Source organism: Papaver somniferum, chromosome 6, assembly GCF_003573695.1.
Source record: "Papaver somniferum cultivar HN1 chromosome 6, ASM357369v1, whole genome shotgun sequence".
Lineage (NCBI taxonomy): Eukaryota > Viridiplantae > Streptophyta > Magnoliopsida > Ranunculales > Papaveraceae > Papaver > Papaver somniferum.
In genome coordinates this window covers 106,196,043-106,210,543 of record NC_039363.1, presented here as the reverse complement: position 1 = coordinate 106,210,543, position 14,501 = coordinate 106,196,043, and the positions used below count along the sequence as shown (strand labels likewise).

At 38.5% G+C, this 14,501-nt stretch overlaps 3 protein-coding genes across 3 annotated transcripts; 1 reads left to right on the top strand and 2 right to left on the bottom strand.

Moving 5' to 3' along the window:
- Positions 1-387: 387 nt before the first annotated feature.
- LOC113288746 lies at positions 388-5,451 on the bottom strand. The gene is made up of 13 exons (XM_026537867.1): positions 5,283-5,451; positions 4,910-5,068; positions 4,562-4,813; positions 4,312-4,431; positions 4,066-4,146; positions 3,854-3,949; positions 3,555-3,650; positions 2,923-2,976; positions 2,622-2,828; positions 2,404-2,529; positions 2,047-2,112; positions 1,315-1,614; positions 388-1,199 (listed from the first exon to the last, which is right to left on the bottom strand). The coding sequence occupies exons 1-13, from the start codon at positions 5,343-5,345 to the stop codon at positions 723-725; spliced, it is 2,097 nt and encodes a 698-aa protein (XP_026393652.1). The 5' UTR covers positions 5,346-5,451; the 3' UTR covers positions 388-722.
- Positions 5,452-5,634: 183 nt separating this feature from the next.
- On the top strand, positions 5,635-10,353 carry LOC113288745 (DNA replication licensing factor MCM4-like). Its single transcript, XM_026537866.1, has 17 exons — positions 5,635-6,365; positions 6,462-6,590; positions 6,694-6,775; positions 6,893-7,025; positions 7,128-7,199; positions 7,282-7,407; positions 7,490-7,603; positions 7,701-7,913; positions 8,020-8,118; positions 8,238-8,398; positions 8,486-8,582; positions 8,692-8,853; positions 8,971-9,051; positions 9,161-9,239; positions 9,331-9,467; positions 9,649-9,699; positions 9,811-10,353. Exons 1-17 carry the CDS (start codon positions 5,687-5,689, stop codon positions 9,883-9,885), a joined length of 2,490 nt encoding a protein of 829 aa, XP_026393651.1. The 5' UTR covers positions 5,635-5,686; the 3' UTR covers positions 9,886-10,353.
- Positions 10,354-13,683: 3,330 nt separating this feature from the next.
- Positions 13,684-14,238, bottom strand: LOC113291260. Its single transcript, XM_026540812.1, has one exon. It carries the CDS (start codon positions 14,236-14,238, stop codon positions 13,684-13,686), a length of 555 nt encoding a protein of 184 aa, XP_026396597.1.
- Between the last annotated feature and the right edge of the window lie 263 nt (positions 14,239-14,501).

The following is a 14,501-nucleotide window of genomic DNA, read 5'->3' as shown; positions in this document are numbered from 1 at the left end:
CCAATCAAACGACTTATGCACTAGGCGGTAGACATAAGTTAACAGAGATCTTTTGAAAATAACTTTTGGGATCCATAAATTTATAGTATATTTTACATTTAGTCCACATAGTTTTAAAATTTTAGCCCACCTAGTGCACACATTTTATAAAATTATTTTTTAGTCCCCTCATTTTCAAAGTCTGGCTCCGCCACTGAACATCCAGACCCTGTTTTTAAAACTATATGTAATTGATGTTTCCGCGGGTTGTGACGTACCCACTCTTAAATCAGCATAATATGCTTTAAAGGATGGAGAGGAATTGGATCAAAATTTGAACTTTTTCCAATGGCAATACTCATATTCATCAAATTTTATATGAATTTAGTTGGAAAGAAGACATCTAAATTAGTTTAAGAAATTGCTTAATATATTAAACTCTGATGTTCTTATATAAAAGTGTGCAAAAGTAGATAGCTGGATGGAATTAAGCAGTATGGTACTTCTAAACGAACAACATTCTAATGCTTCAAGAATAGAAGTAAAAAAAATAAAAATCAAACTGCAAGAAAAATTAGAATTCTGGGCCCCAACAATGTGAGGCTCTAGGCAATAGCCTAGCTAGCCTGGTCTATAAGACGGCTCTGCCCAACCTCCTCAAAATACCGCTGCCTTTTCTGTTAGCCTCTATTCGTGCACTCTTCCCCGCAATGAGAACATAAAACCTAACTGATCCTTCATTCTTAACTGTAGTCTGCTGATGCTCTAGGTTTTCCTTTCACGGAATTTAGGTGTTGGGATACAAATAAGACTCCCATTATGATAATTAGGCAACCTACTAGTGTACTAAAGAAGATGGCACCAGGCTGCCTCGTCTGCACAAACCCATATACACCAGTAGATGTCACAAGAATAATATCAGTAAGACCATCATTGGAGAAATCTTCACTTATCAGGGCATGAGAGGGAGGACTAGGAAGATCAAATGAAGTTAATATGCTTCCTCCAGGAGATATCACCACTGCTTCCTGATCCCCTGCTGCAAGTATGATGTCTTGCTTGTCATGTACACGTAAAGAGATTGGCTTCAGTGTGGGCACCACCAACCCACCCTCCATCATCCCTGATGGAGATGGAAGATTCGACCAAGTTGCCCCCGTCAATAATTGCCACTGCCAAATAGCATCATGACCAAGCAAGCTTGGGGAGTATGAAGTCACCTAGAAACAAGGAAGGATAGTTGTCATTAAGCCTCGAGAAAACACAACGTCCAAAAATATGCTGACAAAAGATGATATGAAAAAGTATGGTGGCAACAGATGATGGCTAGCTTACCTCCCCACGATTTGTTAAGAAGACAACATCACCATGGCTTCCTCTGCGATGCTTATGACCATCGTTTGTTTGGATGAGAATGGGTGTTGCTACCTCGAGTGAGCTTGCATCGGGAGCTCTAGTGGCGCTTCTGGCGAACTCTCCATGTTGAAATAAATTAAAAGGGGAATGATGGCAGATAGAAGCATTGAAGAGTTGTTCTCTAACTGGAACACCAGATGTTGCAACTGCCCAACAAGGTTTTAGCACCTCCATGGATCCACTAATCACAGTCTGCTCGGCCCCATTTCCCCCTACAACCTATACATAAAAAGAAGGTAATTCATTTTATAGTTGGCCATAACAGTAGGCTATTCATCTTTAGCACATTCACCGCTTCAAAGTGCAGCAAAGGGTCTGTGCTTTTGGGGCAAGAAGTTCTATATTCTATGTTTAAATTCAGCAGCACAAATAAGGGCCTGGCATCCCAATTTCACAGACTATACATTCCAAAGTGGAGTGACAGTTATCTTCACGATTCTGTTGTCATAAGATGGTTCTTAAGATTGGGAAGGTAGGTAGGAGGGTGGAGCAGGTGAACTCAAAATCCAGCTCATAGACTGAAGTACATTATATTTGTGACAAAGGCATGAACTAAGATTCACCAGCTGATGATAATACTTCTAGACAAAAGCAGTCAAAACAGCCAGCAGTGAAGCAGTCAAAACAGCCAGCAGTGAAGTAAGAGAGTACCTGAACATGATCTAAGACTCCATCTCCATTGATATCAGCATGGAGGCCGCCTTCTAAAAGATGCAACTGACAGCATCAACATGACAAAATATATGTCAAACACCTTGAACTATATAACTGCTGATAGGAATCAGAGGACAAACCATTGCAGACAAGACATAAAAACATTATGGAAAAAGAACCATAAATAGAAACACAATTATATTCCAAGGATTATTGGGTGAACAAAACACAGATCTGTGGTTTTGTGCCAAAAAGAGAGAAGTGCCTCAACTATCAGCTTCACAGTGTCAAAACTGTAGTACAATAGTCATAACAAAACAAAGAAGAAACAGAAGCATTTATAGGTTCACTCACCTTACAAACGGTGCGTCCAGTAGCCAAATGAAGAGCTTCAATGCCTTCTTTTTGATGAGCAACGATCACATTAGGAACCCACCAGAGCTTAGTGTAGTTTGTTATTGTAGGAACATATGGCAGGCGCTGGAATATTTATGTTGATTAATTATCAGAAAAATAAACTAATAGCTAAAACGTGGTTGAAAATGTACCAAAAAGCTCCATTACGGCATTACCTGCTTGGTTTTTGCTGAACCAGCGTATTTTGTAGCCTTCCCGATGAGATTTGGAATTTTGTTAGTTTGGTCCTTCCCTGGAGGATGGTGTTCCTCAGTCTCTTGATGATTAAAGTTGTTTGTCTTTTTGCCAGGCATCTTCTTCAATGTTTTCCTTTTGTGTCTTCGGAAGTGTGCCAGCTTAAAAGAAGTATCCTCCCTTCTATCCTGATTAGAACAATCGCATCATTGAATCAACTATCGAGCTTCAAAAATATATAGCATGAATACAGAGAAGGAGAAAATAAAGTAGTTCCTTTACCCAGTGATGTGGCATGACTCCAAGGATTGATTCTCTAAATTCTCTGCATTCAAACTGTTAACATGTTTTGAGTAAGACTATCTTGGCAGGAAATTATTCATGTGTAAATGTGATCTCAAATCCAAAATTAGTTTAACCAATAAAAAACAGTAACACTTCACAGAAAGCAAATAACTGTCCCACTAACTTACAGAGTTTATATTATATTGTTTACTGATGTATCTAACAACCTAAGGATTTAGCAGCATTTTCTAAAAAGTGAATTCAGCAAACAGACAATAAGTAGTCTGAAATGAAGCCAATAACTGGGTGGTCTAGGCCTTTTGGATATCAAGATGCCACGGCATTGCAAGCTCAATCAACAGAAAATGACTGGTAGTCTTCTACAACAAGAGGAATGGAGGTGTTCCAGATAATTTTAAATTGGACCCATTAATAGGTGGTTTGACTAGGTACTCAGGCCAAAAAAAAAAGAGATTGTGCATCAGTTAAGAACCAAACAGTTGCACCAGATGCTTCTATATAATAAAATCAGTAAAACTTAGAAGTTAACCAAACCATCCATAAAGCTGTCTTCGAAAAACTATTTAGCAGTTCAAAATATCAGCGAAGTTTAAGCCTAAGAAGCATACCTCACCAGGTTTACGGCTGTTTAGAGAATGAACATCAAGCTTGTAATTATGTTGGGGAATCAGTTGCGATGCATCTGAAGAATGTGCTTCGATATTCTATACAGACCACAAAAATTCAAATCAATAAGTAAGAGAATGAAAATTGCTGCATCACATTGAACGTTTCATAAGCAGACCCATCTAATTGAACACAGAAGAATGGATAGTACGTGAATGGATCAGCTATTTGAATTCACTAGTTCCGAAATCTCAGTGATAACTATTCACAAGTATACAAGTGTGAGTAAGATGAAGGACACCTCATTCTTTCTGCTCCACCGGAGTGTACCAGTTCGACCAGCAAATGCATAAAATGCAAAATGGCGTAAATCCACAGTTCCAGAAGTTTCAGAAGCCTGCGATGGAATCACGTTAGACAAGGACAGATAAACCAATACACTTACATACCAACGCAGACAAACACAAGAAGAAGATAAAATTAAAATTTCATATGAAGGCAAAAAGCAAATACCTCCTTCTCAGTAGCACTTCTTCTATGTTGATCGGCATTTTTATCTTCCATACCGAGTTCTTCAAAGGGATCCATGTATATCTAGGACATGTTAAAAAGAACAGGTTAGTTAACTTTCCAGTGCAATGACTTCCTCAGTTGTATGACCATGAAACTGCAGTAGCATAAGGCCACTTGCACTGGCTAAAATTCATTTACGTAAAAAGATAATTGACCTTAAAAGTTAAAGTGAATTGAGAAACATACATGAGGTTGAACTTCCATCCTCCCTCCAACTATAATCAAACCCGCATCTCCATGTTTCAACGTATAATTGCTAATAGAAATTGATATTTCCCTGTGGTGAGCCCCATGTGGGAAATCCTCCTGTCAACAGTTGCAATGGATAAGTTATACATATGCCTCGTTACCTCGTATACTTACCAGTGCAGAAGGTGAACATTTAGATCATTCTCTTTTGGGAATTAAACACGTGACAAAATATCAGTGCACTCACCTGCAAATTCGCCTCCCACAGCTTTTTAAGGTTATGATCAAAACACATCACTGACCAACCTGAAGTAACAACTACCAAGACCTGCTTATGGGCTTCTCCGTGTCTGTAATGTCGATCAATAACACCTGTTGCCATGGCTACTGCACGTCTCCCAGCCGTAACACGTATCTTGTCAGGCAACAGGGACACCTCTGCCAGCACATGAGCTTCACCAAATCCTTCATCTACACGCCTAACATGCGGTGCCAATACCTAAAAACATCCACAATTACTACACAGGAACATAATATTGCAAATTACCTCAAATTCACACATCCAAATGAACGAAACTTGGACAAAAATACATACTTGAATCTTGGCATCATGAGTAGCCACAAAAACTTCACTCCTCCCATCACCATTTAAATCAGCTACCATTGGAGGAGGTAACCTTTCAGCTTCATACTTTATAGGATAATCATCAGATAGATGAAACCATGCTTCCTTAAACGAAAAATCCCCTTCATGCTAATCATTTCAACAACAAAAAAACACCAAAATTAACAACTCCACCACTGTTATCACTTATAACCAGTTCCCTTACCTACAATTTTTTCTAATTAAACTAGAACCAAATCTTAAAAACGAACCAATTCAAAAATAATCACCAGAGACTATCGAAATTCATGTTACTAGGGTTTTTGTAGTTCGTTGAATTAAGGTAAGAGATGATTAATTTTACCTGAAGAGAGAAAAATATTGCAAAAGCAGAGAGTAGAAGAATCGCTAAATCTCGTTTCCTCATCTCCTTCTTCTTCTTCGTCTGCAATTATTTGACTTTGTGATCTAACTAGTCAAATCGTTACCCAGAAGAGAGAGCTGCTTATTTAGCTCAGTAGAAGAAGAATACAGTAGAAGACGAAGAAAGTTGTAAGAAAAACGAGGCAAGGCCCAAAACCCGAAACCATTCGGGTAATGTCATTTTAAAATGACATAAATATCCTTAATCACACGTGTCATGAACACTTAATTTTGGCGGGAATAACCTAGGTTTTTCCCGCCACCCAAAACCCCAAAACCAATTGGTACCATTCGAGTTTCACGCAAACTGTAAGTTGTAAGTCTTTCTCTTCTCCCTCTCTGAAAATGGCGTCCGATTCTTCTCCCAGCCACCGAAATGGAGGTCAGTCTTCACCAATCGATCAATCATCAAGTCCAATCGCAAACACGAACTCATCCCCAGGTGATGCTGCTCAGAGAAGAAGAAGGAGAGAAAGAAGTCCATCGGATGCATCTTTGTTTGCAACACCACCTTCTCAACGAGCTCGATTCGATGCGACTCCAACTCCATCAAGTACTCAAAGTGGAAGAGGAGGGAGGAGATCTAGAGCAACGCCGATGGCAACACCTACATCTACAGATGATGCTATTCCTTCTTCAGATGGTGGTGAAGGAGAAGAGGCTGCTCCACCTATGTATGTTTGGGGAACTAATATAAGTGTTCATGATGTTAATGCTGCGATTCTTAGGTTTTTGAGACATTTTCGTGAGAATCCGTTGCAAACTGAAGGGAAATATATGAGAGCGATTCATCATATTCTTGAAATAGAAGGAGAAACACTTGATGTTGATGCACATGATGTGTTTGATTATGATTCTGATCTGTATACTAAGATGGTTCGGTACCCACTTGAGGTTTTAGCTATTTTTGATATTGTTCTTATGGAAATGACTAGCAAGATTAATGATTTGTTTGAGAAGCATATTCAAGCGAGGATTTTTAATCTCAGAACATCAACACCTATGAGAAATCTGAACCCATCTGGTTAGTTTTTTTTTCTTCTACTGTTTTGGTTTTTCGATTTTGTTATGTTAGAGATTGTATGCAAATTAACACTTGAAATGTTGTGGGTTTGATTAGATATTGAGAAGATGGTGTCTATTAAAGGAATGATTATTCGATGTAGCTCAATAATACCAGAAATAAGGGAAGCTGTATTCAAATGTCTTGTGTGTGGGTACTTCTCTGACCCAGTGGGAGTAGACCGAGGTAATATATGTACATTTTGATTTACTTGTATATGTAGTTGATATATGTTTGCGGAACCAGTTGTTTACTTGTTTGTTGATATTGATAAATGGTTTGTCTATAGGCCGAGTCAGTGAACCCCCAAGGTGTAATAAGGAAGAGTGTCGTGCCTTGAACTCCATGGCTCTGGTTCACAACCGATGCCGGTATGCTATTATATGGCTTTTTGCTGCTTGAATTGATACCCACAATCTATGCTGTTCTTGAACAATTTTGTGAGACTTTGTTATTGATGAAGTTGGTCCTGTATGAATGATTACCAGGTTTGCTGACAAGCAGATCGTGAGACTGCAAGAGACACCAGATGATATTCCAGAAGGGGGTACTCCTCACACAGTTAGCTTATTAATGCATGACAAACTTGTTGATGCTGGAAAGCCAGGTGATAGAGTTGAGGTAAGATGACGTATTTGATTGATGAACTCAATGGGAGGTGCTTCTATGCGTCTCGTCTGTTTCATCCACTCGCTAATACTGTTTTTAACCGTTTCCAAATAGGTCACTGGTATATATAGGGCAATGAGTGTTAGAGTTGGACCAACACAAAGATCAGTGAAATCTTTGTTCAAGGTATTACTTTAAGTTTTCAAGATTGGAAATGTTACTAAGCTTGATGTGGACTGAACTTATTGATTAAATATGTTAATTGCAGACTTACATAGATTGTCTTCATATAAAGAAGACCGATAAATCTAGAATGCAAGCCGAGGATCAAACAGAACATCTTGATGCCTCTGACAACATGAATGAAGATGTACCCGTTGACTTTCAAGACAAGGTAGTAAATCATTATTCCTTACACGTTGTGGTTGGACTATTGCTGCTTATATTAATCATCTTTGTTCATGTATAATTTTCAGGTTGAACAGTTAAAAGAGCTTGCGAAATTGCCTGATATATATGAGAGGTTAACTAGATCCCTGGCACCAAACATATGGGAACTAGATGATGTTAAGAAAGGCCTTCTTTGTCAGGTTAGATAATAAATATTGTTTTGCTTTGGTGATTCATTAAATTCAAATTGTAGTTTTACCTTCCTGAACTAATGTTGGTGTTTAATGTTGACTGTAGCTGTTTGGTGGAAGTGCTTTGAAGCTGCCATCTGGGGCTAGCTTCCGTGGTGACATCAATATTCTGATGGTTGGTGATCCTGGAACCAGTAAATCCCAGTTGCTCCAATACATACACAAGCTCGCACCTCGTGGTATCTACACCAGTGGAAGAGGTAGTTCTGCTGTAGGTTTGACTGCCTATGTAGCCAAGGACCCAGAAACTGGTGAAACGGTATGATATATATCCTGACAGATCTTTAAGTGCTGGATTGGAATTGTGTTTTTGCAACTGTTTATACTTCAGAGATGAATTTCCTTCATCCTTGTGAATTTTTTAGGTACTTGAAAGTGGGGCCCTTGTCTTGAGTGATAGAGGTATTTGTTGCATTGATGAATTTGACAAAATGTCAGAGAACGCGAGGAGCATGTTACATGAGGTACGACTTTTAATTCTTTGCTTTGTCTAGTGTTTCTGGAAGTTCATTCAATTATGTGTCCTTGTATACATCTAAAACGTATATTTTCTTCTTCATTGTTGTCTATATACTACATACAGGTAATGGAGCAACAAACTGTTTCAATAGCGAAGGCAGGAATCATTGCTTCTCTTAATGCTCGGACTTCTGTGTTAGCTTGTGCTAATCCAAGTGGTTCACGTTATAATCCACGCCTATCTGTGATTGACAATATACACCTACCACCTACCTTGTTGTCAAGGTGACAAAACACAAGATGACAATTTGTTTGATAGATACTGATTTATTCTTGAACTAACACAACTAGTATCTGGATCTGAATTTTCAGGTTTGATTTGATATACTTGCTTCTGGACAAGGCTGATGAACAAGCAGATAGGCGTCTTGCAAAGCATATTGTTGCATTGCACTTCGAAAATCCTGAGGTTTGATAAGCTCCGATGTCCATGAATAGCTCTTGTTATATATTTGTTTTACTTGTTGAAGTTTAGAATGTATCATTTGGATGAATAATCTGCTTGCCTCTATTTGTAGAGTATACAACAAGATGTGTTGGATCTTCCAACCTTAACAGCATACCTTAGTTATGCCAGAAGATACGTCCACCCAAAGTTATCTGATGAAGCTGCAGACGAGTTAACACGAGGATATGTGGAATTAAGGAGAAGGGGAAACTTTCCAGGAAGCAGCAAAAAGGTAGCTTTTGTCATGCTCTTTAAACCCTTCGATCCACTTCTTACTATGAACAAACGTGGAGGGATAATTGATGCCAACTTTTATTCTTGGAACTTTTTGGTATGATGTAATCCCTAGGTGATAACAGCAACGCCTAGGCAAATTGAGAGTCTGATTCGCCTTAGTGAAGCCCTGGCACGTATTCGTTTCTCAGAATGGGTTAGTGAATCTTACACTTGTAACAACTATATAAAGCTTTTTTTTAAGAAACAATTGGAAATTACCAACCAGAAACATTTAAACGAGGTCGCTTGCCCACTGTGTACAGGTAGAAAAGCATGATGTGATTGAAGCGTTCAGGCTTCTTGAAGTTGCCATGCAACAGTCAGCCACTGATCACGCCACAGGTAAATTTCTACCAAATATGCTCTTTTGACATGTATGTAGTCACTCTTCGTATCCTTGTGGGTTTGAAGTTATCTCAATTTTTGTTTGTAGGAACAATTGATATGGATCTGATCACCACTGGAGTTTCTGCAAGTGAAAGGATAAGAAGAGAAAATTTGGTGTCAGCAACTCGAAACCTAATAATGGAAAAATTGCAACTTGGTGGGCCATCAACCCGTTCAATGGAGGTAGGTTATTTTCTTCTGTTCAATATTGATACTGTCCTAAATTAATTTGCCAGTGCCTGAAGTTTGCTTTCTGTGCAAAAGTATGAATAACTTCCTGATTACTACTATTGAACAAGAATTATTATTACTCTATGAAAAAGAAAAACAACCCTGGGACATAATTGTACAATTTACTGTGCAGTTGCTGGAGGAGCTGAAGAAGCAAGGTTCAGCAGAAATTCAGCTTAATGATGTAAGTGGATAGCTTTGTCTTTACCTACCTCCCTTTGTCTCTCCAAATGCAGGTGAGTCTTGGTTGTGTGAAATAACCAGTGTTCTGACTGTTTTCTCATGGATTTTTCAGTTAAGGAATGCTTTAGCAACTCTTGCGGGCGAGGGATTTATTGTTCTTCTCGGTGACACTGTTAAGAGGATATAACGAAAGAAAGTATAGCCACTGGACGCTGACATGCTTGGCAAACTCTTCTCGTTTGAACTGTTTGGATCTGTATTTCAAAGCTGTATAACATCATATTACTTTTGACAACTTTTGACAAGATCCAGATAGATCTGGCTAAGGTTTTTTCACTGTTGCCCATCTATATGGTAGTGTCCTGCAAGATCAGTTACTCCTTATTGGTACTGTGGTGTAATTCTTAAAACATTATGAGGTTTGCTACTTATTAACGAAAACCGCTAGTGATTGTTTTGGAAGGGTGATTGAAGCAATATTATGAGATACTCTGTAGGAACAATCTCTACTCAAGCTGAAAAAACTAGTGTCCGGTAGGTTATCAGTTGGCTTGTAATATTATGAGATACTGTGTAGAACAATCTCTACTCAAGCTGAAAAAGCTAGAGTCTGGTAGGTTGGCTTGTAATAATATTTACTTGATGTTGGCCTGCAGGGAAGCTAGTTGGTGCCTTAGTGGTAGAGTAATGGTCATAAATTCAGTGAACTGGATAGGACTGACAGCAAATGGGATAACAAGGCATGCAGCAAAATCAGTGGGAGCTATTTTTGCCCATCATTTTGTACATTTTGATTTTAGTTTTTGAATAATTACACCAAACTTTGTCAAAACCTCCATTCTAATTATGAAGCCAAAAGTAACAAAATATATTTAAGATGCACAATTATTGCTGGCTTGTATTATAGCGCAACTTTGAAAACGTAGGGATATGATTTCAGCACTAACTATGCAGCTATTGGCTCACCATTTTTTTCTACAAAAAGTATGCTCGGAATTTCAGCCTTTGGCGTCTTCGAATCTTCCCACGTTCAGCATTGTGTTTACGTACTCTAATCAGTTCTTCTTCTTCTGATTCCCTCAACTTCTCCATATACTCTTCCCCAAACCAATCCCTGATTTTCCCAAGTTCTTCAACTGAATCATACTTCCCTTGCAAAAACTCTTGGTGCATATTGTATAACTTATCCCCCACCTGCTTGGAATTACACAGGGAATGTATAAGCATCCGAAAACAAGTATACAATCATTGGGGAGATGAATAAAACCAAGTATTCCAATAACTATGGCATACCTCGTAAAGGCCTTGCATAAGTCCAACACCATACTTAAAGTAGATACGCACCAACTCCGACACCCGAGAACGCACAGACTCGACATTGTGAGGCTCTAAGAAACCAGAAAAGAAAAAAGACGGAAAATTGAGAAAAGTTAACATCAAAATATACAAAGAGAAGATATAGTCAATTGTTTAGTGAAGATATCACGAACTGCAAAACAAAAACTACCTTTTTGTTGTATGAAGAAATTTAACATATCGGCAGCTATTTTCTCCACTCCTGAATGCTTATATTTCCCATAATTAAGTCTGAGATACTCTGCTATCTCGCAGAACGACACTCTTCCGTGTGCAACGAACACCTGAAGTCTTAACCACCGATAGAGAATAAGAGAGATGCCCTTGGCTAAAAGTGATATGCATTCTGGTGCCAATTGGGGCGAAGGCACATCTCTTGAGCAAACAGATTTCTCTAAAGCTTCTCCAAGACCTTGGTCCAACTCCATATCCTCTTAGCCTTCAGAAGAATAGAGCTATAATTTAATGGCAGGATTCTGACATTAGTCAATATAATTCTACCAGGGGATTTCGCATGAGCACATGCCTTCTTTTCTTATGTGAAGAAGATCACTCTTGAGATGGCAGACCTCTTATGCTACTGTTGTAAAGTTGCCAACAAATCACAAGAATTCAAAAAAATTCAAGAGAACTAGCAAGTTCGTAGTCAGAAACAGCATTAAAAGAAAAACACAGTTCCAAGGACGAGTAGTATTTCAAACCAAGTTGAGATACTGTAATAAGTTCCGCAAAAACCAATTTAACAAGCCAATATGAAGAACAACAATTTCTATCTTTTAACCTTGAATAGCTTTGGAAATAAAAAACACTTTCCATCTTTTAACCTTGATTAGCTTTGGAAATATTCAGTCTTCCTATATAACCACCACCGCCATCTCAATTTGGTAGACCCCATTGCTTGCTGCTTCTCGCAAGTTGCTTAATGGGGCAATGAGCGCTCTAGTTGTGTTGGTTGGTTTTACTCGTGATATAAGAAGCAAGTTTTTTTTTTTTTTTTTGATGCCAAAGATGTGAAATTTATTGACTGAAAAGAGTTACATTGTCTGCAATCAAATGACTCTCAATGATATATCTGGTGGTTTATCCGACCAAAATCTACTGACTCTATACTTCCTGCTAAACTTTGCTAGTGTGTCAGCAGGTTTATTACAAGACCTAGGAACAAAATGACATTCCCAATGAGGGATGTTTTCACACAGTCCATGGCATCAAGCAGAATGTCTTCATTTCCCCGACCTATCATTGGTGCTTGCTTGATTATGTAGTTTTCAATTCCTTGCAGATCTGTTTCCAGAACTACATGTGTATGATGCAAATCCATGCTCCATTTGACAGCTTCCAAAAACGCCAGACATTCTGCATGTTCAGAATCTTTCACTCTTGCATAGCATTTAGTTGAGCATCCCCGCCATTTACCTGCAAAATCACGCAAAACAAGTGCAATACCTGTATTTTTATCAAAGAAGGCATCACAGTTTATTTTAAAATATGGAGATGCAGGGGGATTCTAATGCAGTGTAGATGTATTGTGATGCATGGTGTCGACTCTGGTCTGATTCTTTGTATTTAAACCCTCTAAGTAATTAGCAAAGTTTATAGCCTTCTTTGCAACTGCTTCCAGGTTTGCCTTCTTTTTCTGAAATTGTACTTTACATCGTTCAGTCCATATTGACCAAGAAACTATCATTGCCAAGTTTAACCAACTGTAATTCGTGTTGGTTTGTTGTGCTGGTTTCATCCAATCTTCAAAGACAGAAGCAATGTCCGTGTGAACTCCAGTAACTGCAGTTGATCCTCCTGTGATAAGCATCCAAACTGGTCTTGAGAAAGGGCAGTTAAACAGAATGTGCATAGTCTCTTCATCATGCTGATTGCATAAAGGACAAGAACTGTTTATGCATCTCCAAGACCGAGAAAGACGAACATTTTTAGGTAAAATGTCAGAGAGACATTTCCACCAGAAATGTTTGACTCTAGGACAAATTTGGATGGACCACAGCTCTTTCCATTTGATATCTGTATTTTGGATTATTAAGGAAACTTCAGTATCTCCCAAACTGATTTCATGGAGTTTATTATAAGCAGATTTAAGGCTGAATATTCCATTTCTAGTGAGGTTCCAGATTAATTTGTCTTCAGTTGCTACTGGTATTCTCATCTGTAGGATTAGGCTAGAGTATCTGGCTCAAATAGTTGTTCCATTAACACAGAATTCCATTGTTTGTCTTCTTGAATTATCATCTCTTGTACCCAGATGTAATCTTCACTTTGCTCAGCATCCTGTCCTGGACCAGTGGCTCGTTTATTCCTGTGATCCATACGTCTAACCAAATTTTAATTTTGGTGCCTGTTCCTACCCTCCGTCGACTGTTAGCTTTGATGAACGGAATCTGCTTTTGTAATCCTTTCCAAGCCCACAAGCAATTTGTTTTGAAGTTTGCATAAAGAAGAGAAGTATATGGGAAATACTTAGCTTGAATTGCTTTTACCCACGGCTCATCTGGATTAATACAGATTCTCCAAGTTGCTCTAACAAGGAGTGCTTGATTTAAAATCTTTAAATCTCGAAAACCCTGACCACCAAGATATTTGTGAAGTCCAAGTTTTTTCCATGAAGTTATGTATGTACCTATTTTCTTTTGAAACCCCACCAGAAGTCTCTTTGCAGACTGTCAATTTGTTTAATGATCTCAGCTGGAATTTGGAGGCAGTTCATGGAGTGAGATGGTATAGTGTTGGTAACTGTCCTTATCATCAAGAACTTACAACTTTGAGACATGGAGTCACCATTCCATTTTGATAATTTTCCCTTCACTCTGTCCACCAAGCCTGTGAAACAATCGATTTTTTTCTTGCCAATTAAAAGGGGAAGGCCTAAGTACCTCTCATTTGGTGACATTCTTGGAACTTTCAGTCTCTTAGTTAACGTTCTGCAGAATCTCTGTGGAACATGTACACTGTAGTAAACACTGGATTTGGTGAAATTCACTATCTGCCCTGAAGCTTGGCCAAATTCTTTGACGATATCAAGCAGATTATTGACATTATGCATATCAACACTTATGAATAATAGACAATCATACGCAAAAAAAAGGGATATGGAAGGGGCACCTGCAGCAATTCTGATTCCTTGAATTTTGTTGTTATTTTCCGCATGAAATAGCTGATGTGAGAATGCTTCCATGACTATGATGAATAAGTACGGTGACAATGGGTCACCTTGTCTAACCACTCGTGTTGGCTTGTAAGATTGGCATGGAGATCCGTTGAGTAAAATCGATATATGAGTTGTGCTAATACACTACATTATCAACTGGCACCATCTATGGATAAAATCCATCTGCAACATAACGTCCATAAGGAAGGACCACTCGAGCCTATCGAAGGCCTTTTCTATATCAAGTTTCAAAGCCAGGTGTTTGGAATTTTCTTTTTTATTGTTCATTG